Source organism: Mustela nigripes, chromosome 13, assembly GCF_022355385.1.
Source record: "Mustela nigripes isolate SB6536 chromosome 13, MUSNIG.SB6536, whole genome shotgun sequence".
NCBI classification, from domain to species: domain Eukaryota; kingdom Metazoa; phylum Chordata; class Mammalia; order Carnivora; family Mustelidae; genus Mustela; species Mustela nigripes.
The window spans coordinates 48,941,312-48,966,417 of NC_081569.1; the positions used below are offsets into that span (position 1 = coordinate 48,941,312).

General features: G+C 41.4%; 1 protein-coding gene across 5 annotated transcripts in view; it reads left to right on the forward strand.

Moving 5' to 3' along the window:
• Window positions 1-275: 275 nt before the first annotated feature.
• Window positions 276-25,106, forward strand: part of CHD8 (chromodomain helicase DNA binding protein 8) — a 63,159-nt gene continuing 38,328 nt past the window's right edge. For 2 of the 5 annotated variants that reach the window (XM_059372384.1, XM_059372386.1), the window contains exons 1-4: window positions 276-379; window positions 21,129-22,186; window positions 23,054-23,416; window positions 24,138-24,523. In XM_059372384.1, the coding sequence (XP_059228367.1) occupies window positions 21,344-22,186; window positions 23,054-23,416; window positions 24,138-24,523 (1,592 nt within the window). In that variant the 5' untranslated portion in view covers window positions 276-379; window positions 21,129-21,343. Of the gene's footprint in view, window positions 380-15,212; window positions 15,294-21,128; window positions 22,187-23,053; window positions 23,417-24,137; window positions 24,524-25,106 lie in introns of those variants that run through there. The other 3 variants (XM_059372387.1, XM_059372385.1, XM_059372388.1) reach the window with 3 other exon arrangements.

Consider the following 25,106-nt stretch of genomic DNA (forward strand, 5'->3'; position numbering starts at 1 on the left):
CCACCGGCGGGGGTTAAAAAAAAAAAAAGATGCCGAGAGGCCTAAACGCCTGCGAACTGAGCAGTCAAAGGCAAGCTGCCGCCAGATTTTATTTTCAATCAGGCATATCTGTGGTTGCCTACGTACCCTTCTCAGCCTTTTAGGACCTCCTACTCTCGAGAGACTTCCTGGATGGCACTCACACTACCTTGCTGGAAGAGGCCGGGCGTTAGCCCTGCCATTGGTGGGTTGCGGGGTAGGTGGGCGGAGCCGAGGGAGAATGGACTACCAGCAACCTAGATTGAGGCGAGGGCTGGCCATGCTCCGCCGGAAGGCGCCTTGTTCTCCGAGAGGGTGAGTTGAAACGCTGGCTGGAAAGGAAGCACCGGGACTTGTTCAGGTAGGCTTCCCGTTCACGCCTGCTCATCACTGTCGGTCCAAGAGTCTTTGCAAAACTAAAGCTCTTAGAACTGGTTTCAGTAACTCATCCTCCTCCTCGCTCCCCCGCTCCTTACGCGTCCCTCAGTTGTGAGGGATCAGGTGCTGGGTGATGCTCTGGACTGAACCATTCTCTTTTGTGAAAGGCCGGGGGAGAGGGCGGCTGCTGGGCCACGGGGCCTGAGTTGGGCCAAGTCGAGAAGGGGGCTGCCCCGCCGCTGTGGGGTTTTTAGGGCTTGTCATTGCATTACTGGGCGTGGTGTAGATTTGAGGCAGCTCCTTGTTCTCCTTGCCCCTTGAACGGAGAGAAAACTCCCCGGCTCCTTTTGGTTACTCCATACTTTGGTCTCAGAAGTGGGAGGTTAGGGTTTTTTTCTTTTTTCTCTTTTCTCTTCGTATTTTAATAATAAAGGTGGGTAGGAAATGTTGGGGTGAGCGTGTGCACATTGTTATACGTTATTAGGTATAATTTTTGTGGGTCTTTGGGAGGGAAGATCGGGTTTTTGAAGAGTGTTTATAGATGGTGGGACAAGAGGAGCTTCAGCTTTGCATTTCCATTGACAGGTCTGCAGAGCTTACTGGTCTTCCGTTGCATTATGTAAACTCTTCACTAGCAGGAGACCCCTCCCCCTGCCTCAGAGCGAATGCAATTTCTTTATTTACCTGTCTCTAGTGTCGCAGGAAATTTTCCAGCCATTGCAGCAGTTGTGCAAGTGCAGCAGCTTCTGCCCTTAAGGGGCAGCCCTGAAGTGATAAAGGGATTCAAAGAAGTGTATAGTGGAAGTGTATGGGTGTTTAGCAGACCAATCTTTTTTAAATGATTGAGTATATTGAGCTAGTTGTCGGAGACTTAAGGACTTGATGTCTTGTCCTAATGGAATTGCCCCAGATTCAAGCCATAGGAGCTGCGTTTTCAGTGTCTACTGCATCCTACTCTCCCACCAGCATCCACAAATTATTTACTCATCGTGTTGTTCTGAGCCTGTCGGTTCAGTCAGGGATTCTCTGACTGGGTTATCCTTAGAGTCGGCTGAGGTCTTCTGGGGTGTGGGACAGTTCAGGTGCTAGACGGTGAGTTTGGGATTTGAATACGGCCCTCTGTTAGTTAATTAGATAATGTCTTCTGCTAAGGAATTTCTTTTGTAGTGCTCACCAGACTTTAGAACAAATTGCGGTATTTGGGACTTATCCCACCTCTTAAAAGAGAATTATAAAGAAAACATTTTCTATTTAGGAAGACCTGAGTTGCAAGAGTGGCATGCCAGTGGGTCTGCAAGGCATGATGAAAGACATTGGCCAAAGAGAGGGTAGGTGTGTGTGAAGAGACAGGCCTGGCAAAAGGTCTCAAGCTACAGGAGCAAAGGAGTAATGGATTGGGATCTGGGAGTTGATGGAGCAGTGTATGGGTACTTGCACAGTTCACACCTTCCCCGTGTTTGATGTATGATGTACATCTCGCCTTTTCATTTTTCAGCTCTCAAATTGACAAAATCCACTTATTTAGATATGGTTAGAAAATGATAGAAATTTATTGAACTGGTGTGAATCACCAGGAAAGACAGATCTTGTATTTTCTGGGACAGCCTTCTCTGCATCACCACCAGGTGATGGGGTGGAAGAATCTTGGCATTGTGGTCACCACCACTGAAGAGTTTTAGTTATAAGAGGGAAAAAATATGATATTTTATATGGAGGGTCTGATAGGTAAGATGGAGTTTCCCATAGGTAAGGTAGGACCCTGAGGGGGAATCAGTCTTTAAAAGAAATCATTGTACCCATTTCCTTTGAAAAGGATGAGGTTTTTTTTTTTCTTTTTTAAAGCTAAACTAACATAAGATTAATTTGTGGGTGCCAAGAACTGTACTTGCTTACTGAAAGAATGAGATTTGATATTGTCATCTGTGGAAGGACTATAACATTCTTAGAGCATTGAGATGAATGTTAATGTTTTGAAGATACTGTTTGTCCACTGCCCTCCAAGAGTTGTCTTCTGAGCCTACATTGAGCCTGATATCTGGGGGATAAACAAGAAAAATATTTTCTGGCCCCTCATCCTTACTCCTAAAAGTCACTCCACTTGCGGAGTTGCATTTGGACAAGTCCCTGATCTGCAGGTCTTTGCATGACCTACCTTGCACTACTGTGACCAACCTAGTATTTACTGTTTATCATTAGCAGTCGATTCATTGATACAGTGTCACTTCATATTCTATTTGGTTTAACCTTTTACATCTCTTCTTTGATTAATTTTTCATTCTTTTTCTCACAAAGTTGGTGGTCTTCCTTTCAAACTTCTGTTAACAATTTTGTTCACTTTGCTTTTTGTTTTGATATTGTGATATTTTTGCTTCTGTCTTGTTTAGGCCTTTTAAAGAGAAGCAGAGACCCTACTTTTCAAGATGTGTTCTTCTGGTATCTGGTACTCAAGTGACAGTGTATTTTTATATAACAAAGCTGTTGTACAGCTGTTTACTATTGTCTAAAGGTTTATTTGATCATTTATTACATTCTAAGTTTTATCCTGGAAAACCTTTCCCCATCTTAACCTTTGTTTTGTTTTGTGTGTACAGGTGTATCAAGTTGTAATTGTGCTCTTTTTTGTGTTTTCTCACTCTTTCATATTGCCTGTAAGATTTTCATTGTAAGAGCTCCTGGGTGGCTCAGTGATTAAGCATCTGCTTTCCGCTCAGGTCATGATCCCAGGGTCCTGGGATCGAACCCCGCATGGGGCTCCCTGTTTGCCCGGAAGCCTGCTTCTCCCTCCCCCTCTACCCAACTCCCCCTGCTTCTGTTCCCTCTCTAGCTATGTCTCTCTGTGTCAAATAAATAAATAAAATCTTAAAAAAAAGATTTTCATTGTATTTTTGTTGCAAAATAAGCCTGCCTCTTTGTAGTTAACTGGATGTTTTCAATTTAAACTACAAAGTGTGTTAGTCTCTGAGATTTCTCATGAAGCTGTTCTGTAGGTAACATTTCTTTTGCCCTCTTTATTTATCCACTATTTTCTATCCTTCACTATGCTCTTGGTTGTTTAATGTCACATGAAGGAAAATGGTCAACTTTAAAATATCTTTTTTTTTAGACTGATAATTCTATGCCTTTTATTTAGTGTTTTTTTTTTTTTTAAGATTTTATTTATTGATTTGACAGAGACACAGCGAGAGAGGGAACACAGGTGAGTGGGAGAGGGAGAAGCAGACTTCCCACTGAGCAGGGAGCCAATGTGAGGCTCATCCCAGGACCCAGGGATTATGATCATGACCTAAGCCAAAGGCAGATGCTTAACGAATGAGCCACCCAGGTACCCCATTCAGTTTTGTTTTGTTTTTTTTTTAAAGATTTTATTTATTTATTTGAGAGAGAGACAGTGAGAGAGAGCATGAGTGAGGAGAAGGTCAGAGAGCAAAACAGACTACCCATGGAGCTGGGAGCCCAATGTGGGACTCGATACCGGGACTCCGGGATCTTGACCTGAGCCGAAGGCAGTTGTCCAACCAACTGAGCCACCCAGGCATCCCCCATTCAGTTTTTTTTAAGACTGATTTTAAAATATCTTAATTCTTGTCTTCAGATTGCAGCAGGAGCTTTTAAAAATAAAGCAGTTAATTTCTACATACCAATGTATGTTACGGTATAATAAAAAAAAAAAAGCAGACATAAACAGAAAATGGACTGGCATTGATAATTGCTTTCCATTTGTCTTCAGCAGGAATGGATATTTTGAAATATATTCCAAGCAGTAGAGTGGCATAGGGAATCTAGACAATGTTCTAACCCCTTCAAATTCAGACTATTCAAGTATAATCTCATTAGTTTGTTTGATAAGAGTTTCCAGAACAGGAGACTCACTCGTAATCTAAGTACCAAAAAAAAACCCACCAAAATTTAAAAAATTACTTATTCTTATGCTTAATTATTAGGAAAAGATTGGTTTTATCATTGAAGAATGAAACATCCCTGGGGCTCCTGGGTGGGTCAGTTGGTTAAGCATCTGACTCTTGGTTTCTGCTCAGGTCATGATCAGGGGTCATGGGATTAAGCCCCAAGTGGGGCTCTGTGCTCAGAGGGAATTTGCTTGAGGTTTCTCTTCTTCTACACCTTCCCCCACATGGTCTCCCTCTCTGAAATAAATAAATAAGTCTTCAAAAAAAAAAAAAAAAAAAAAAAAAAAAAAGAATGATACATCCCTGACTTATCCCCTCTGTATATTTCTGGAGAAATTTACTATTTACTGTGTATGGTTTCATTTCATTTGATATTTTCAGTGTTCATTTCATTTTAAAAAGGTAATTAAATGACATACTACTGAAATAGTCACTGGGTGATAATGGGACTGTGCTTTTTGTCTCTCCTGTATGTCAGTTACATATATGTAATAGTTATAATCTTTTTGGTAATGTCCCAATATTCTAGTAATTTGTAATTCTGTAATAACACCTTTTTGTTTTGAGAGTCTGTAATTCTCCTAAGCCTATGTCAGTATCTTTCTGAAAAAGGTTATATATTAACTGAATTCTTAATTTCATCCGGGAGGAAGGACATTCAGGAGCTGTAGTCTTAACGGGTTTCTCAAATTTTCTTTCATGGTCATTATAGTAAACCTTTGGAATATCCTGCTTTTATTTTTTCTTCTACTACTTACTTTGGGAATGCACTATGTCTTTGGGGATTATTCCTTTGGGACATACTCAGTAGTACATTGCCCCATTAGTAACATGGGAATTTCATTTTGGTTGGTTCTAGAAGAAACTAATGAATTCAGTAATTGAACTGCCTATTTAGAGCCCAGATCATAACAGAATTTCTTAGTAGAACATAATCTAAATTTTCTAGTACAGGTATCAGATATACAGCAGTAAAACATCAATCTAAGTAAACTGAATGGGAAGATTTTTCTGGATTTTTGAACAGGGGCTGCCAAATTCCATGAGCATGAACCCTTCACTCAGTGTTTTCTTCTTCATTGCTTCCATGCAGTATTTAGTTATTCTTTATTCTCCTTGTCTGGGGAGTGGAGCACATGAGTCATTTCTTTGTTTATTTACACATCAATTCTCATATAAAATGTAGTGCTTTTGCCTGTTTTTCAGGTATACTTCCTGTTGGCGGGGGTTGAGGGGGCGCCTTCTTCATGAGGCCTTAAATATGTATTGGTAATGGTCGCTTCCATTCACAGCTGTCCTGAAAGTCATGGGAGTCAAGAGTCAAGGTGGTTGGATCTGGCCATGTGAACTATCAAGGGGCAGCCTAGTCAGTTGGAGACCTATATGTTCCACAGCAGGCATTGTGAAATAAGTGAAGTACTGTAAGATAGACACTGGCTTCATTCCTACAAACACAAAAAATGATTAATTGAATTACCTGTATGTTGCTCTAGACACTAGGGCTAGTTGAAGTCTTCTCCATGGTTTTAAGGTTAAAGGGCTGTACTGCTTTCTCAGAGTCTTTTCATCCTGCCCAGCAGTCCTGCTATTCTAATTGTGAAACTTTTACATCTATTTCAGTATCCCACCATTCTGCTTAACAGACCAGCACAGCCAAGTCTCTAAGGAGTAATTCTGCTTTGAGAGAGACTTTTAATGGTACACTTTGAAATTATTGGATAGGAAAGAATAAACTGCTTTCCATTTTGCCTACTATGTGCCAAACATTGTACATTATTTTTTAATCTTCAGAGTAACCCTGAAATGTGTGTGATGTTAGCTTCATTTTACAGAAGAGAAAAAATAAGTCTTATGAGGTTAGGTAACTTAGCCAGGAGTAGGACTCTGGTCTGTCCAACTTCAAAACCCCATTCATGATCCAGCCTACCCACACCGAAAAGTTTAGTGCTGACCCCTATGTCTTTGGGAACAGTCTTTGACCACAAGAGGCCAAGTAGGCATTTAGGTAGCCTGTTATAGCTGTACCTTTCACAGTTGAAGAACCTTGAGAATGTAAGATTTATTTTTGTCTTTGTATCTCTGTTAAAAGGGAAAAAAAGAATAATAGTTTGTTTCCATTAACTTAGTTGAAGATAAGATTATGTGAAATACTTTAAGTTCTTTTTTTTTTTTAAAGATTTTATTTACTTATTAGACAGAGATCACAAGTAGGCAGAGAGGCAGGCAGAGAGAGAGGAGGAAGCAGGCTCCCTGCTGAGCAGAGAGCCTGATGCAGAGCTTGATCCCAGGACCTGGGATCATGACCCAAGGCGAAGGGAGAGGTTTTAACCCATTGAGCCACCCAGGCGCCCCGGAATACTTTAAGTTCTGCAGAGGAAATTCACTTGGTCAGTCTTGCAAATAACTATTTTTTAGCCAATGCAAGTCAAACTAGTCCACTAAATTTAAATTTTCATTAGTCTCATGTCACTGGGGTCATTTTTTGTGCCTGGAGGCACAAGTGTAATAATAACAGTGCTTTAAAATGTTTCTCCTCCCTTCACCACATACACTTTTTTAACATAAATGTTGCAATGAAACAATACCTCATATATAATTAAGTAAATATTTATATTTTTCTGTTAGGCTGAACAAATGCACATATACTTAGCCCAGTTAAAATGGGGCATGCAAGAGTGCTGTGTGTGTGTGGTGGGGGACCTTAAGGAGGACCAGGACTTTGTTACCTTAATTTGTATATATTGTTACTTATACTGGCTTGCCCACAAGTGGCATCACACAAGGTGGATATATTGATCCAGTTAGATGTTCCTCAGTTGGAACCCAGAATATTATTTTCATCTTGGTGACCATGTGCAAGTGAAGAAGAACTTTTCCAGTGAATTTGGCCTAAGGGCAGTGATCCTTAAAGATGAAGCTCTTACTTTCTATCTTCAGACTTATGCCAAAACTCTAGAATTTTATTGGAAAAAAAGTCCACAATGAGACTGATTTGAAAATGAATCCATACCCTATGTTTGGGTCATATGGGTGTATTGTCATCTATTTGTCTCTTGCCACAGCATTAAATTGGCCACCACTGAGGCTTTATAGTCCTGAGCCTAAAGGAAATCACTAAAATTTCATTACTTTTAACAGTAATTATCACACTGTGGAAAAGTCTTATGTATATTGCATGTAGCCCAGGTTCTAAAAGGATTTTATAATGCCTCTTCTGAATGTTTCTGGTAGAAAACATGCCTCTGCCTGTTTACTATCTCTACAGTCTGAGAGAAGCCCTTGCTGTTGCTCAGAAACCTCCCCATTACCTCTCCACAGCCCCACTCCCACACACCTTTGGCTGGATGTTGAAAATACACTCCTTCAAGAAAAGTACATTAAATGCCCACCTGATAAGCAAAGGGAATATTGTAATCAACAAATCACACAGTTCTTGCCTTTGTGGAACTTACATTCTAATGGGAGGGATCAAATAATTATATAATCAGTTATTCAATCCATGCTATAAAAAGTTGTGGATATTCAGGGGAATTTATAATAGGGGATTATAACCTGAAGCATAATATAATAAAGTATTTAAGAAATGTGACATCTGAAGCCACATAGCCTAAATTTGAATCTGGAACCAATTTTCACTAGCTGTGGGATATTGGGCAAATTACTTAATCTCTTGGTGCCTCAGTTTCCTGTTTCCTCAGTTTCCTCTGTTAAAAAAGTTGCTTCAGGCTTAATTAAATATGTTAATGCATTTTCATTGTTTAGAAGAGTGCTGGGAATGAAATGTATGTGTACTCAACAAATTTGGCTGTTTTTTGTTGGAACAACTGGGAAAGCTTTTCTTTGAAATGATGTTGTTAAAGTGAGCTTTGAAGGGTACATAAGAGGTAAATAGGCAGAATAGAGAGGAACCAGTTAGAAGGCACTTGGAATACTTCAGGGAATTGAGGATGGTAAATTGATCCAGAATGGCGCTAGAGACAGAGTGGATGCATTTGAGAGATATTTAAGAGGTAAAGGTAGGATTTTAAAATAATGGATATGGAAAAAAAATAAAAATTAAAAAAATTTAAAAAATGGATTATTTTCTGGTCTCTGCATCTGTGACCGAAAGGGAGATGCTGGAGAATGATTACCCTTCTTGTGTATGTGCATGTGTGGTGGTGGGAATGAAGGAGACTGTAGGGAGGGAATGCCTGGGTGGCTTAATGGTTAAGCATCACACTCTTGATTTCACTTCAGGTCACGATCTCAAGGGGGTGAGATCGAGCCCTTGTGCTCAGTGCTGAATTTGCTTAAGATTCTCTTGTCTACTCCCTCCACTCCTTCCCCAACTCACACGAGCATGCTTTCTCTCTTTCTCAAATAAATAAATCTTTTTTTAAAAAAGATAAGTCTGTTATAGGAAGAGTTAGACAGGTGGGTCTGCTGAGGAGACTGGAGACACTATCAAGAAAAGCCATTGAGTAAGCAAGTAGACCTCTTTCCAAGAGATATAACTGTATAGATAATTTGTTGAAGGAAATACTAATAGTTGAGGCCATGTGTGTAAATTAGACATTCTTGAAAAAAAGTGTAGAGTGAGAGTTAAAGAGGGCCTTAGGGCCAAACCTTCGTGAACTTCCAACAATGAAAGACTGGTAGAAGAGAAGAGTAGTAAAGTAGAAGCAGCCAGAGAGGCCAGAAGGAAAACCAGAAAAGTCATTCTGATGTCCTGGAAGCAATCCAAAAAAAAGTGAGAGTGGGAGAGGTGTTTCTAAGATCTTTGTGTCCCTTCTTTGGATCCCTGGAGTATTCATTTAGGTTTGTTAACACTCAAGGTTGGATATTCATGACTTTAGAACGTACCTCTATAGCAGGTTTAGGCTGACTGAGCCAGTTAGTTGAACATAATCTTCAGACTTTAGAATCTAAAGTGTAGTTATTCCTGTTTGCCTTAGATTAGATTTAAAATAGAGGAAGAGAGCCTGAGTGCACATTCATTCAAGTACCTAGATATTAGCCTCCTGAAATTAACAAATTATTTTGGTGATTCCCTCAAAGGCTGACTAGCATCTCTTAGGTACCTAGAAACACTGGCAAAACCAAAATTTTTCCCCAGTGATTTATCCAGCAACGTTTGTTGAGTATCTCCTAGGACATAGTGTTTATATGCCAAATACTGTGTTTGGTGTTTTATTAATCTTCATTAATGGCCCTGTAACTTGATTCTCCTTTGTACAGAAGAATGAACTAGACTCAAAAAGGTTAATTTACTTGGTGGGATGGAAATTTGAACCCAGATCCCTCTGATTTCAAAGCTCATTATAACTTTATGTACAAGTATAACTACAATATAAAATAGAAGATGCTTATCCTAAAAGAGTGCTTAACAAAATGCCACGGAAGCTCAAAAGGAACTGATTACTTTGGGCTTGACAATGAAAAGTAAGGATTAGAAGGATTTTTGCTTTTGTTTGATAGAATTCATCACCTTTTCCCCCTGCAATTCTCTACTCTTGTTTGCTTCTGTGACATTGCACTGTTTGCTTCTCTAGTTTTCTTTTTCTCCCTACTTAGTTGTAGCTTATTCTGATTCTTTTTTTATTTAACTTTTTTAAAAAAAGGTTTTATTTATTTATTTGACAGAGATTGCAAGTAGGCAGAGAGGCAGACAGAGAGAAGGAGGGAAGCAGGCTCTCTGCTGAGCAGAGAGGCCCATGTGGGGCTCGATCCGAAGACCCTGAGACCATGACCTGAGCTGAAGGCAGAGGCTTAAGCCACTGAGCCACCCAGGTGCCCCTAACTTTTTAAAGTTGTTTTTTTTTTTTAAGATTTTATTCATTATTTGACAGAGATCACAACTAGGCAGAGAGGCAGAGAGAGAGGGGGCGGGGGGAAGGGAAGCAGGCTCCTTGCCAAACAGAGAGTCCGACGTGGGGCTCCATCCCAGGACCCTGGGACCATGACCCAAGCCGAAGGCAGAGGCTTTAACCCACTGAGCCACCCAGGCGACCTTTTTTTTGTTTTTTTTTTTTTTTTAGATTTTATTTATTTATTTGACAGACAGAGATCACAAGTAGGCAGAGAGAGAGAGAGAGAGAAGGAAGCAGGCTCCCCGCTGAGCAGAGAGCCCGACGCGGGACTCGATCCCAGGACCCTGAGATCATGACCTGAGCTGAAGGCAGCGGCTTAACCCACTGAGCCACCCAGGCGCCCCCAGGCGACCTTTTTAAAGTTTTATTTAAATTCTAGTTAGTTAGCATTCAGTGTAGTATTAGTTTCAGGTATACAATATAGTGATTCAACAGATCTATATAACACCTGGTGCTCATCACTGCAAGTGTACTCCTTAATCTCCATCACCTATTTTACCCCTTCTCCCCCCTTAAGTAGGTCCCATGCTGAACTTGGAGTTTGAATTCACAACCCTGACATCAAGAGTTGCATGCTGTATTGACTGAGCCAGCCCAGTGTCCTGCTTACTCTGATTCTTAAATCTTTTGTTTTGTTAAGTAATCTCTACCCCCAACTTGGGGCTTGAATTCACAACCCCAAGATCAAGAGTTGCTTGCTCTGGGGTACCTGGGTGGCTTACTCAGTTAAGCATTTGACCTTTGATTTCCACTTAGGTCATGATCTCAGGGTCATGAGATTAGCCCCATGTAAGGTTCTACACTGCATACGGAGCCTGCTTAAGATTCTCTCCCTCTCCCCCACCCCCTAAAAAGAGCCTCATGCTCTTCGACTGAACCAGCCAGGCATCCCTGATTCTTAAATCCTGATGTTTTCCTGGGTTCCTCCTTGACTTTCTCACTCTACCTCAAAAAATCTCAACATGGGTTTCCAGCTAAGTGTTTTGTTTAGGCTGCAGAGTGTTAAAAAAAATTTTTTTTTAATTAGTTGTCTACATTTAAAACCTAGATTTACATAAAACTCTATTTCTGGCATTTGAAAAAAATCTGAAGTTCTCGCTCAACCTTGGATGTGCATTTCCATATGGCAACACTTAACTAGAGCTGACTAGCAGCTACTCTGTTTGGAATGGTCATGGATTCTTTAGTCTTTCACAGAACCCAGCATTCTGTCTTGTCTCCCCAACAGTATTGGTGCAGTTTTTTGTATACTTGCTCTATTCTACATACTCCTTGGGTAAGCTCCACTGTTAAAACTACTGTTTAGATACTGAGAATTCTAAATTATCACCAGCTAACTTCTAGATTTATACATCCATTCTCCTATCAAATATCACTACTTAGCCTGCTCTAGGCAACTCAGACTCAACATGACTGGATGCAACGTGGCTGAACTCATCTTTCTCTCTAAACTGTAGGTTCTGTGCATTTTTTTTTTTTTTAAGATTTTAATTTATTTGACAGAGAGAGACAGGGAGAGAGACACAACAAGAGAAGGAACACAAATAGGGGGAGTGAGAGAGGGAGAAGCAGGCCTCCCCCTGAGCAGGGAGCCCGATGTGGGTCTCGATCCTAGGACTCTGGGATCATGACCTGAGCCGAAGGCAGACGCTCAACGACTGAGCCACCCAGGTGCCCGGTTCTGCGCATTTTTATCCCTGAAGTGTTACTTGGCTCTGTCCTTTCCTTATCATTACCTTTTGACTCACATTGCTGTGATTCAGGCACTAATCACCTTATTAGGGTTCTTGGTTACAAACAACAGAAATCATCTTTTGGCTAACTTAAGCAGAAAGGTGATTTATTGGAAAAATATTCTGTGGCTCACAAAATCGATACGAATGCTAGACAGCCTGGTTTAGAAAATGATCTGAAACTAAAGGGAGGTTAGAAACAGAGGACATGTCCAAGGTCATACCACTGAATAGTGTTTTTAGGGTGCTGTAGTAGAACTCAAGGGTCTGTCACTGCTGAGTGTTGTTTAGCTGGTTGGTTCTGGGTTTTTGTATTACCTCTGCAAAGTCAAATTTCTCTGAAGGACTGTCCACTTAAGCTAGTCTAGATCATGTGTGTACTTTGTCTTTGCCAGGAAGAGGAAGTGGGACCCCTCCCTACCCCCACTCTGATTTCCCATCTCCTCTAACAGCCTGTAGTGGGAGGTAAGATCTAGCCTTCCATTGAGACTTTTACCCTGAGCTATTCTTCAGTGTAGGAAAGGGGCTTTTGTTGCTGAGCAGGGGGGAAAAAATCAAATTTCTACCATACAGCTTTTTTTTTTTTAAGATTTTATTTATTTATTTGACAGAGAGATCACAAGTAGGCAGAGAGTCAGGCAGAGAGAGAGAGAGAGAGAGAGAGAAGCAGGCTCCCCGCTGAGCAAAGAGCCCCATGTGGGGCTTGATCCCAGGACACTGAGATCATGACCGAGCTGAAGGCAGCGGCTTAATCCACTGAGCCACCCAGGTGCCCCTCTACCATACAGCTTTTTTCTAGACTACCACAGCAGCCTCCTAACTGCTTGTGTCCTCTGACCCTTAATTTCCCAAATGTGTTCTCTATTCAGTAGCCAGAGTTTGCCAACCAAAACACAGTTCTGATCATGTCATTCTGTGTTTCAGTGGCTCCTCATCCACCTATCAGAAAATAGTTTAGCATGGTTCCTTGAAGGGTCTGGCCTTAACTTATCCTTTCAATCTCATCCAGTTTCTTTTCATGATTTATACTTCAGCGAGACTGAACTACAGAGTTCCTTAGAGTTTCCTCTACATGTCTCGTGCTATCTGCTGTTGCTGTGCTTTGTTTTGATTTTGCGCTTATTATCCCTACTGCCTGAATACTCCTTTCTTGTAGCCCACTTTACCTTCCTTAGTTAACTGCTGCTTATCTTTTAAGAAATGACTTTTTTTTTTTTAAGATTTTCTTTGTCTATTTGACAGAGCACACAAACAGTGGGAGCTGCAGGCAGAGGGAGAGGGAGAAGCAGGCTCCCCATGGAGCAGGGAGCCTGATGTGGGGCTTGTTGCCAGGACTCTGGGATCATGACCTGAGCCGAAGGCAGTTGCCTAACCAACTGAGCCACCCAGGCGCCCAAGAAATGACTTTCTTGATAACTTTTTCCTTCTAAATTAATCCCTTTCATCTGTATTCCTGTAATAGCCTCTTGCATATTTCATTGCCCTTATCATCTTGTATTATGATTGTTTATATTTGTCACTATTGTCATAATCCCTATTTTCCAACCCCTACCCACATATATACCCAAATATACTCCTACCTGTTGTGAGTTCTTTGAGGGTAGAGATTATGTCTTATTCACCTTTGGTTCTCTAATATTTCCACATTAGTTAGTGTATTATAATCTCAATAAATGTAGATACAGTGAAAAAGCATTTGATACAGATCTTAGGAGATAAATAAGATTTTGTTGAGGCAAAGAAATGAAATAAGGATGGAGTATACTTTGAAGATAGTAGCATTAGCTAGGCTGTAAGAAAAATATAGGACAATAGGAAGCTGGGTTTTTTTTTGTGTTTTGGCAAGTATATAAGTGTAGATGTATAAGGATAGTGGGAAATAAGACTGGAAAGGCAAGATGTAGTCTTGATTTATATCTTAAGTAACAGGGAACCTTTGAAAGTTTTTAAGGAGACTAATTTGAACTGAACTGTGTTTTAGGAAATTAATCTGGTAGCAGAATGGATTCGTAGGGGAAGGGATCAGTTATGAGTTTTTGTTTGTTTGTTTGTTTGTTTTAACATAAGTAACTGCATAAAGAGGTGGCAGCAGAAATAAGAGTTAGATATATTAATCCTTACTTTCCTCTTAGTTTCATAGTTGAATCACGCATCTCTCTAAGCCTCAGTTTTCTCACTGTACAAGAGGTTTGACTTGATATGATTACCAAAGTCCTTGCCAGCTCCAAAATCTGTTTGTGACATATTTTGAGAGAGTCCGTGGGACTTGGCAAATGATTGGATGGTGGATACAGGTGGAGGTTTCATAAATGCCTTTGAAGTTTTGAGTCTGAGTAAAATGGTATTGTTGTTTCAAGGAGTGGTATTGGTCTTCCTAATAATAGTGGTAATGCTAAGATGTGTAAAAATAGGAGAGCTAAGGTCAAGTTGACCTTCCTCAGTTTTGTCCTAGAGTACAGAAAACAGGATTTCAGTGTTGAGGCTGGTTACATTTCAGAGGAAACTAGTTGGGTCAGGAGGTAAGCAGCTGATTTTAGCACTTGTTTACTTTGAAGGATTTAAGTTTGGGTACCATCATTCTGGGGTTGACTAGTTTCGTTGGGAATTAGAGTGGTCTCAAGTGGCATTGCAAAGTGAATACTGGCCAGTATGTCAGAAGACTGAGTTTCAAGAGAAGTGATTTGAGGGTGAGAGATCAGGTTTAGGGATGAGTACTGAATGTGTGTTTTGGAGGGGAGGGGTCTGGGAATTGCTAGAGGGCACCTGGAATTACTTTCTGGAAAGTGATACAGCTACCCAAAGGTTGGAGTATCAAAGATACAAACCAGCATTATGGTTGTGGCAGAAACCATGTAACAGCATCAGGGCTGACTCATTCCCATGCTGGAAGATTTGCCCCCTTTTAATGGGGAGTGGGATCTGGTATAGTTACCACAGGAAAAGGGATAGACAGGGCTGCTAGAAGGTAGGGGATTCATTGGGAGGCAGAGTTGGCATAGTGTGGAACCTTCCCTCCCGCGTTTACGCTCTTCAGTGTGCAGAATACAGTGTAGGTGGTAGGGAATTTAATCCCCAGGACTAGTTTCCCGCAGCAGGAGAGTGTGCCTCTAGCCAGGCCCCTTTTTTTTTTTCAAGCAAGCTGCAGGCTTCGCCTCGGCCCTAGAAACCGGATAGGCCTCTCCGTGCGCTCTCAACCTAACCCGCGGTGACGGGGGAGGGGGAAGCTTTTTCTGGTCCCGCCCTTTGCGCTGTTTTGCGTTCTTGCGCTTGTTGTGAGTGGCAGTAGGGTTTAGCCAATGAAGACGCGGGGCGGGCGGGAGCATCAAGTTAGGTTGCGCAGGAGGTGGGGGGAACTGGTGCTGGAGAGACAGCGAGAGGGGCGAACCGGCCCCCCACGGCCGCTGCAGGTAAAGGCATCTCTCTTAGCCCGCTGTGTTGAGGCACAGCTCCTTTTCTCCTTCAGGTTTTTGTCGGGCCTTCCAGCCTGTAGCTTCCGCCCTAACATTGCTCCCACCCGGGCATCCACACCCCCCCACCCCCCGCATCTTCCCGTCTTGGCCATCCCCACCCAGGAGGGTACCCCGCTAGCTCCCTCCGTCAAGTGCATGTACCTCATTTCTATTTTGGGGGCGCCAGTTGCCTGAAATCTCTCCCCTTCTGCTGTATGGGCCTTACTGGCAACAACCCCGGCAGTATGAGCAGGTAATGTACCCGGGTCCCCGCCACCCCCACCCCCTGTAGCGTTTCCCTCTCAGCCAACCCCTCACTTCCTTACCTTTCCCCTTCTCTTCTTTCGTATGAGTATTTAATTTCTGTAGTTTCCCGTTGGTTCCCTGAATATACGTACATGGTTTTAGCTTTCATAGTTGCTTTTTACTTTTTCTCTTATTCAGAAAGGCTCACTTTACCAGCCATGTTTGCCCCCAAATGTCCATACCCCTGATTGAGGTGTGAGTGCTTTTTCTTTCAGTAATTGGGAAAACAAAAACAGTAGCCACACATTTGGAAGTGAGAATGGTGAAGATAGAGAAAATGGCCTAGGATCTTGATCTTCTTGAGGAAATCTGAGTGCCTCCAAGTTAATAGCTCCATTTCTTATGCTCTGTGTCCTTCCATCCTGATCCCTTGCTGACCCTAAATTGTGATTACATTCACCTTGGATGTTTACTTCCCATTTCTTTATAAGATTTGAGGCTCTTTGGGTCTTACAGATGTCTCTGTGGTACAGCTTTTAAATTCTTCTTTTTAAAAATTATGTTAATCATTTTCATTTTAGGCCTTCTGATTATTTTATTTTCAAGGGATTTCTTATTTAGATTAAGCTGCTTCTGACCATCTTGTGTTTCAATAACATGTGTTTATGTCTGTCTTCAGCTGAGCCTCTTGAAAGGATACAGTTTCCAATAACAAGATTCATACTTTGAAGTAAAATAGTTTGTTGTTTTCTGAATCTTTGAGCAGTTAGAGGTTAAGTGGGCATGGGTGGTATTTTCTGGAAGTGCCTATTACCAAAAAAAAGTATTTGTCAATATGGCGTTAGTTCATTATTTTCTAAGAGGATTAACAGTACAGAGAAGTCTGGAAAATGGATGTCTGTAGTTCAGTTTATATAATTTCATTTATTGGACAGCTGGACTAATCTCTGTTGCAGTGTTTCTTATCCATCATAAACAATAAGCTATGATAAACTCCCTTTTGAGAGATTGTAAGAAATCTTATCCTACCATAGGGATCTTGATAACCCTTCAAAACCAGGCATGCTTCTCCACCCCTTGCCCCCTGTTGTGTTTTATAGATCCTCACTGGCCAGGAAGATTTTGTTTAGTTTTATTGACTATAAATACCCAAAACACTGAGATGTGTTCTTCCTTTTCCATTTGATAAATATAAAATTATGACATTGAGTATGCACTTTCAAACTACACATATTTTTCATCCCCTGGTTGAGAATCACTACTTTGTTGAAAGGTATGGGGAGATTGCAATGGAAGGTATAGAGTAGAATGAAAACAAAGTCCTTTACAGACGTATTGTTATTGAAATGGGCAAGGGAAAGGAGACTGGTAAAATAAAAATAGAAGAGTTGGGATTTTACAGATTTCTTTAAAAAAAAAAAGGAAATATATCAAAGGTGGTAAATCTGCAGAACATCAGTTTATACTTACTTCATGGAGAAGGAATACTTCTCCCTTTAAAAGAAGGTGAGATGAAAGGCTGTTAACATAAATTGTTTAACATTAACTGGCTTGTTACACGGAGATTATAGATAGGTGGCCTTGGATTCTAACCTTAACCGGCTGGTATGTTTCACTTCTGCCCAGTTCCCCTAAGGTTTCTGTCATGAGTTTAAAATTATGGAAAGTGAATATGTGCAATTCTCAAACTCTGTCGTTCCTTTTGAGCATTTATGTGCATTTCTTATTGGGGCAATGGTAGGCCATGACTGGCTTTTCATTCTCAATATGAAAGAAGTCTGGTATGACTTCTTTAGGCAATGGTTTTACTTAGGGATATTTAAGTGCTTCATATATTTGAAAGCTTAACATCTATTTGTTTATTCTTTAAGATTTTCTTTATTTGAGAGAGCACAAGCCAAGGGGTTCTGGGGGGAGAGTAGCAGAGGGGGAAGAGAAAGAAGCAGAGCACTCCCCCTGAGCAAGGAGCTGGATGTGGGCTTGATCCCAGGACCCCCAAGATCATGACTTGAGCTGAGGGCAGACACTTAACCAACTGAGCTCCTCAGGTGCCGTTTAACATCTGTTTATTGTTGCTACCAGCAATTGAACCATAGAAAGATAATTCATGGGATAGATGAGCTTGGTAGAATAGGCCAGATGTGCATATAGCCAGGATGACCCACAAAGTAGGAATGGAAGGAGAGTTGAAGAAAGTTAGAGGTATGATGGAAGAAGGTTTCATCTTTGAGAATCAAAGACAACTTAAACATGGAAATTAGAAAAGAATCAGGAGACTAGGATTAAAAAATATGTACAAAATGAATTAGATCAGTAGAAGTGAGTTGATGTGAGGGGACTGAGAAGTGGTGAAACGTGGTGTGGCATTAAATCAGTGGTGATGTTTTTAAATTACGAGGTCCAGACTGAACTGGGGAAGTAGAAATTTGGCCCCAAAATTGGGAAGGGAGATAAATGATAAATGTATTGATTGACCTTTAAAAACTTAACTCTCTCTTTCTCTCTCTTTTAAAAAAGATCTTATTTATTTATTTGACAGAGAGAGACAGCAAGAGAGAGAACACTAACAGGGGGAATGAGAGAGGGAGAAGCAGGCTTCCTGCTGAGCAGGGAGCCTGACATGGGTCTCAAACCCAGGACCCTGGGATCATGACCTGAGCCGAAGGCAGATGCTTAACAACTGAGCCACTCCGGTGCCACTAAAAACTTACTCTTGGGTTGTTTTGAGAGTAAGGAAATATTTCAGAAACTGTTAGCCTTGTTTCTCCCATGAAAAAAATGAGATTTCTGTCTGAGATCAGGCTGCTATGGAGGAAAAGAATAAATAGCAAGGAATAGTGGAAAGGAGAAAATCCTTCCTGCCTCATGGAAGAAGAGACAGGTTATAAACTATTAGCATAAACTTCTAGTTAGAGGAAACATTTATTGTAGTTTTTGTATGACACCTAATTAGATCTGTTTAATGTAACTTCTGTGACAGTGAACAGATGAAAGATAATAAGTAGCCAAGTAGGGCATAGCTAGAAAAAAGCTGATGGCAGTGTTGAGGAAATTCATAAAATTATTGAGTAGATTTTTGTTGAATCAAGAAATACATAAAACTTTTCTCATTGTCATTTGGAGCAACTTTGGGGCAAGTATTAAGAGAAGCTGGAATGAGCTGGTGGAATAGTTTGGCCAAAAGTGGGAAGCGATAGGGATTCTGGGGGAGATGTGAAGGATGTATTTACCAAAACAAGGAAGATCTTGTTTAATATTGGTAGAGCGGCCACATGTACTTTGTAATTTTGTTGTGTCAACTACTGATCAGTCTGTTCTCTTTAAATCTGAGTTTCTGGGCTATTTACCCACATTTTATTGTTTTATAAGGGTACCTGGGATAAGTTGAGGAAGGGAAAAGTAGTTTGTGGGTTTTAGGGAAAAGTCTTCAGTAAAATCTATATTCTGTCACTGACAAATGTCTTCCAGTGTCTTCTAAAAGTTAAGAGAAAAGGTCTTATCAACCAAGGCTTTCCTGAATGGTCAAGTATAGACATCATATACAGAGAACTTTCATATTTTCATATAGTTTAGTTATATGGTGGTGTACTCCTAATTCCTTGTTTTAGTTTTTCCTTTTTCCAACATTTTCACGAACTTACATCTTCAGATGTAGATTTCGTAAACGTATTTTCAGTTATTTGTAGGACAGTTTTTCAAGATGGGAAGTTACTGTCTCATCTTAAAATCAGAGATACCATTTAGTTTTTAAAAGGTCTGAATGGTTCATTCCATATACTGCAGCCAAATATATTAATTCATTAAGTATTTTTTTTGGTATCTTCTGTGTGTGTGATACCCTCCTGGTTCTTTTGGGGATCCACACATAACTAAGATATGGTTCCTACCATCCAGGAACTTTTTGTCTCTTGGGGAAAGAGCAGCTGGACCACCATGCAGGGTTGTGCAGAGTGTGCATTGCACATATTCATTATCATCATTGATATAATGTTTAGTATGGCAGTTTTCCAGTAGATGGCAGACAAGCATCTTAAGGAGCAGGCAGCTTTTTATAATTTGCACAAAGGAACCATTTGGGCCTTCAGAGAATATGGACATGAGACCGGTCATTTTAGTAAAATATTAAGTACAAGTGTTTTAAATAAGGTGCAGACAACACTGTGAGTATTTTAAGGAAGGTGAAAGGACCAAGTCATCACAAATTGCTTTGCTGTGAAAGGGGCAGAGTTTCAGAGCTCACCTTTTGGAATAAAAGGAAGACCTTTGAAAGGGTAGGAAAGATTTCAGCTGGGAGAGATGCTTGGGAGTGGGGGAGGGTACATTCTAAGCAGAAGCTACAGCATAATAGGCAAAGTCATGCAGATAGGAATCACATTAGGGGAACTGTATAGTCTAGTTGGCCTGGAATGTAGGTTATATATAGGAAATGATGAGAGAAAAAGTTGGGAATATAAGTGGAACTAAAATGTACAAGTCTCTTTTTTTTTTAAGATTTTGTTTATTTATTTGACAGATAGTGAGAAAGGGATTACAAGCAAGGGGAGTGAGAGGGAGAAGCCGACTTCCTACTGAGAAGGGAGCCCAATGTGGGGCTCAATCCCAGGATCCCGGGACCATGCCCTGATCCCAAGGCAAATGTTTAACCGACTGAGCCACCCAGGCACCCCTAAAATGTACAGTTCTTTGAATTTCTTGCAAAGGATGTTTTTGATCTCAAATATGAGAAAGGGGGAAGGGAGTTAACAGAAATAGTATATATAGATTGATATGTTAGCTAGAATAAAGTTTGGGAACTTCTGGGTAAAATCACACTGAAAATGTAGCAAGATTGGGCACTTGGATGGCTCAGTCTGTTAAGCAATCTGCCTTTGGCTCAGGTCTTGATCCCAGGGTTTTGGAAGGGAGTCCCACATCAGGCTCCCTACTCCACCGGGAGTCTGCTTCTCCTTCTGCCCCTCCCCTCATTCAATCTCTCATGTTCTCCTGCTCTCTCTCTCTCTCAAATAAATCAATAAAATCTTAAAAAAAAGAAAAAGTGTAGCAAGGTTGTACTGTGAGTTTGATTAAAAGTGGTTATTTTTGCCAGTAGTAAGTGAAAGCATCTAAAATACAAGGGAAATTTATGAAATGCAATATATTTCAGAAACCTTTATCTACAGTCATTGAAATGCTACTGGCATATTGTTAAATTCTGTCAACTTAACCTGAAATAAAGTGAGTGAATGCTATACTCCTGATCTCTACCTAAGAATGATAATTGTAGAAAGAAATGGACAGAGACAGCCAAGAGATCTTGACAGACAGAAACTTCAAAGTGTGTAGGTGTTTAAGAGCCCAAAAAGGAGTTTGGTTTATTTCTTTTATAGTTTTAGGTTAAAGCAAAAATGTGGGTGTTCTTTCTGCTGTGTCTCTGTCCTCAGATTACCTCACATTTCCGTTTTCTCTTATTATTTTGATGCCAGTTGATATTAAGGTAGTTCCTAAGAAGGAGAAGTTTTCCTTGAGGTCACCAATTTTGCTTATTTTCCATTTGTCTTCTCACAACAGGAGTTTCACCATCTTCCTCTGAAGACCTAGCCATCTTGCTCCATGAAGGTCAGGACAATCTGACATGCACTTGTTTCTTGCCTCTATACCTGAAGAGTAGTCCTCTTCCATTGTGTACATTTTTTTCTTAATAGGGGAGGGGAGGGGAGAGCCAGTACCCCCCCTCCCCTTCCCTCCCTAGACCTTGGTGAAGTACCCTCCATTGCTTTCCCAAGATGGCAGACCCCATCATGGATTTGTTTGATGACCCAAATTTATTTGGCCTGGACTCTCTGACTGATGACAGCTTCAACCAGGTCACACAAGACCCCATTGAGGAAGCCCTTGGACTACCAAGCTCTCTGGACTCCTTGGATCAGATGAACCAGGATGGTGGAGGTGGTGATGTGGGGAATTCATCAGCAAGTGACCTGGTCCCCCCACCAGATGAGACAGCCCCCACAGAACTTCCCAAAGAATCGACAGCTCCAGCTCCAGAATCTTTAACTTTGCATGATTATACCACTCAGCCCGTCAGCCAGGAGCAGCCAGCCCAACCTGTCTTACAGACACCGACGCCAACATCAGGACTTTTGCAGGCCTCCAAGAGCCAGGAGATCCTGAGCCAAGGGAATCCTTTCATGGGTGTCTCTGCCACAGCTGTCTCCTCCAGTAGTACTGGAGGACAACCGCCTCAGTCAGCCCCTAAGATTGTTATCCTTAAGGCCCCACCAAGCTCCTCAGTCACTGGTGCCCACGTGGCACAAATTCAGGCCCAAGGTATCACCAGCACAGCTCAGCCCCTGGTGGCTGGCACAGCCAATGGTGGAAAAGTTACTTTTACCAAAGTGCTAACCGGCACTCCCCTTCGACCAGGTGTTTCCATTGTCTCTGGTAATACAGTGTTGGCCGCCAAGGTCCCTGGGAACCAGGCTGCTGTTCAGCGCATTGTCCAGCCCAGCCGACCAGTAAAGCAGCTGGTCCTACAACCAGTTAAGGGTTCAGCTCCTGCTGGAAACCCTGGGGCCACAGGGCCCCCACTGAAGCCTGCAGTTACACTGACCTCTACACCTACTCAGGTGACTTGAGTGAAAGGGGGAGGTGAATTTTGGTTTAGTAGAGGGCCCAGCAACTGTGTGAGAAGAGAGCACATAAGACCTATCTCTAGGAAATCCTGTTTAAATTCTACCTATGCTTCTTTAAAAAATCAGTTAGCATTGACAGCCACATACTTGCTACTTACCAGGTGGAAGCAGTTAATGTTGACATATTTTTTTGAGCTCTTATTACATGTTTACACTGTGCCTAGCTGGTCTTGAACAAGACAGACACAGTCCCTGTCCTTACAGAGCTCACGATCTGCCAGGAAGGCAGACAGTAAACAAAAACTCACAATACTGTATGATACAAAGCTTTATGAGAAATACTGGATGCTATGGGAACAGTCATTATTTATTTATATTTGCAAGACTTACCGAAGCTATGTGTATATTTTCCCTGTTCTTATTACTGAGATTGTCCTCCTTTATCCAGTGAAAAGGCTAGTTTCTATTGTAAGAGAGTAGAGGTTCTAGCCTCTGAATAAAGGGCCAAAAGAGTTTGTGGGGGAGGGGATGGTATTAAAATAAGTAGGACCAATGGAAAGAAGCTATGAGGAGGTGGATTATAAAGACTTTTGTTCTAATAGACTGCCAGAAAATGGAATGACTACCTTAGAAGATAGCCTTCCATCAGGAGTTTGTGAAAAATAGGCCTGATACCCACTGGGCAGAGGTGTTACAGAGAAAACTCAATCAGGACAGATAAGAGGACGAAAAAAATGAATTGTACTGTGTCTTCTGACTCTGAGTTTTGATGGTTCTAGGATGAGGAACACTGGTGTAAATACTTAAGAGTATATCATTCTTTAATGTTGCACCTCTTGCAATTTCCTTTCTTCACTCTAGGGTGAATCAAAACGCATCACCCTGGTCCTCCAGCAGCCACAGTCTGGAGGTCCCCAAGGACACCGGCATGTCGTTCTAGGGAGTCTACCAGGCAAGATAGTGTTACAGGGCAACCAGCTGGCAGCCCTGACCCAAGCCAAGAATGCTCAGGGGCAGCCCGCCAAAGTAGTAACTATCCAGCTGCAGGTGCAACAGCCACAGCAGAAAATCCAGATTGTACCACAGCCGCCAGCATCACAACCGCAGCCGCCCTCAACCCAGCCAGTGACTCTCTCCTCTGTGCAGCAGGCTCAGATAATGGGGCCCGGACAAAGCCCAGGACAAAGACTTTCCGTACCACTGAAGGTCGTGCTGCAGCCGCAGGTGAGACCTCCACAGGTAGCCCCCTGTTGTCCCCTTCAGCAACCACTCATTGTTGAGTGTGGGGTCCTTGGAGTCATGCCTTGGAACTGAAACGCAGGCTTTTATTTCTTTTACTGTGGAGACTTTGGTTAATTATATGAAGAGATTTGAGGGTCACTGTGAGGTTTGGGATAAGAGGTGATTTATCTAATATTTGTCTTCAAGCTGTTTCATTTACAATCTTTTTCCTGATATTGTTGTGGAGTAGAAGTGATTGGCAGTATTCTTTCATTTGGAAGATAAAGAAGTTGTCCTAAACAGGTCAAGTGATTATCACTCCTCCCACCCCACCCCCCACCCCCTACTGGGATAAAGGTACACCAAGAGTAGAATTTGATTTTATTTACTTTTGGCCTAGAGATCAGGATTAGTCATACAATAATGGAGATGTGTATTGACATTAGGAGCATGGTAAAGGATATTGAAGTTTGCTTTGGCACAATTCTTGCCTTTTCTTATCCCCTTTCAACTTAAAAAAAAAACAAAAACAAAAACAAAAAAAACCACCAGAACAAAACACTTTTTCCCCCCTAATATGTCCAAGTTCGGTAAGAGTTGTTCCGAATCTGATTCTTAAGGAATTAGAGATGGAAAGTTTCCATCCTATCTGCTTTAGAGCTAGATTTTATTTAGGCCATTTAGCTACAAACATATTGAAATTTTAGTGTCTTTATTTCTGTAGGCTGGCTCTTCCCAAGGGGCCTCTTCTGGGCTCTCCGTAGTTAAAGTTCTAAGTGCCAGTGAAGTGGCAGCTTTGTCTTCACCAGCAAGCTCTGCTCCTCATACTGGGGGCAAGATAGGAATGGAAGAAAATCGCAGGCTGGAGCACCAGAAGAAGCAAGAGAAAGCCAATCGGATTGTAGCAGAAGCTATTGCTAGGGCCCGTGCCCGGGGTGAGCAGAATATACCTCGGGTCCTAAATGAGGATGAATTGCCCAGTGTTCGGCCTGAAGAAGAAGGTGAGAAGAAACGCAGGAAAAAGAGCAGTGGGGAGAGGCTCAAGGAAGAAAAGCCAAAGAAGAGCAAAACATCTGGTACCTCTAAAACTAAGGGCAAGAGTAAGCTGAAGTGAGTACAACCCTTTGCTAATTGGTTGGGACATTTGAGGGAAGTGCACTTGTTTTTAAATTAGTAGTGAGGGGTGCCTGGCTGGCTGAGTCGATAGAGCATGTGACTCTTGATCTCAGGGTTGTTAAGTTTGAGCCCCACATTGGGTGTAGAGATTACTTAGGAAAATAAAACTTAAAAAAATAAATCAGTATTAGAGGAACTACTTTTTTTTTTTTTAAAGATTTATTTATTTATTTGAGAGTGAGAGTAGGGGAGAGACACAGAGAGAGAGAGTCTCAAGCAAACTCTGTTCATGGTGCAGAGAGTGATAACGGGCTTGATCTCATGACGCTGAGATCAGGACCTGAATTGAAACCAAGAGTCAGACATTAAACTGGCTTGTGCCACCCAGGCACCCCTAGGATCTGCTTGTATTTAGCAGCTATACACATAGTTCAAAGTGATCTATCTGTGACAAGATAGAAAGGCCTTTCTTTTCTTTGTCTCAATGCTTATATGATTTGTTAAACAGAAATGTGCAAATTAGCATATTTTGAAAGAGAAGCAACAAGGCACAGGAAAGATAACTAATTGTTGAATT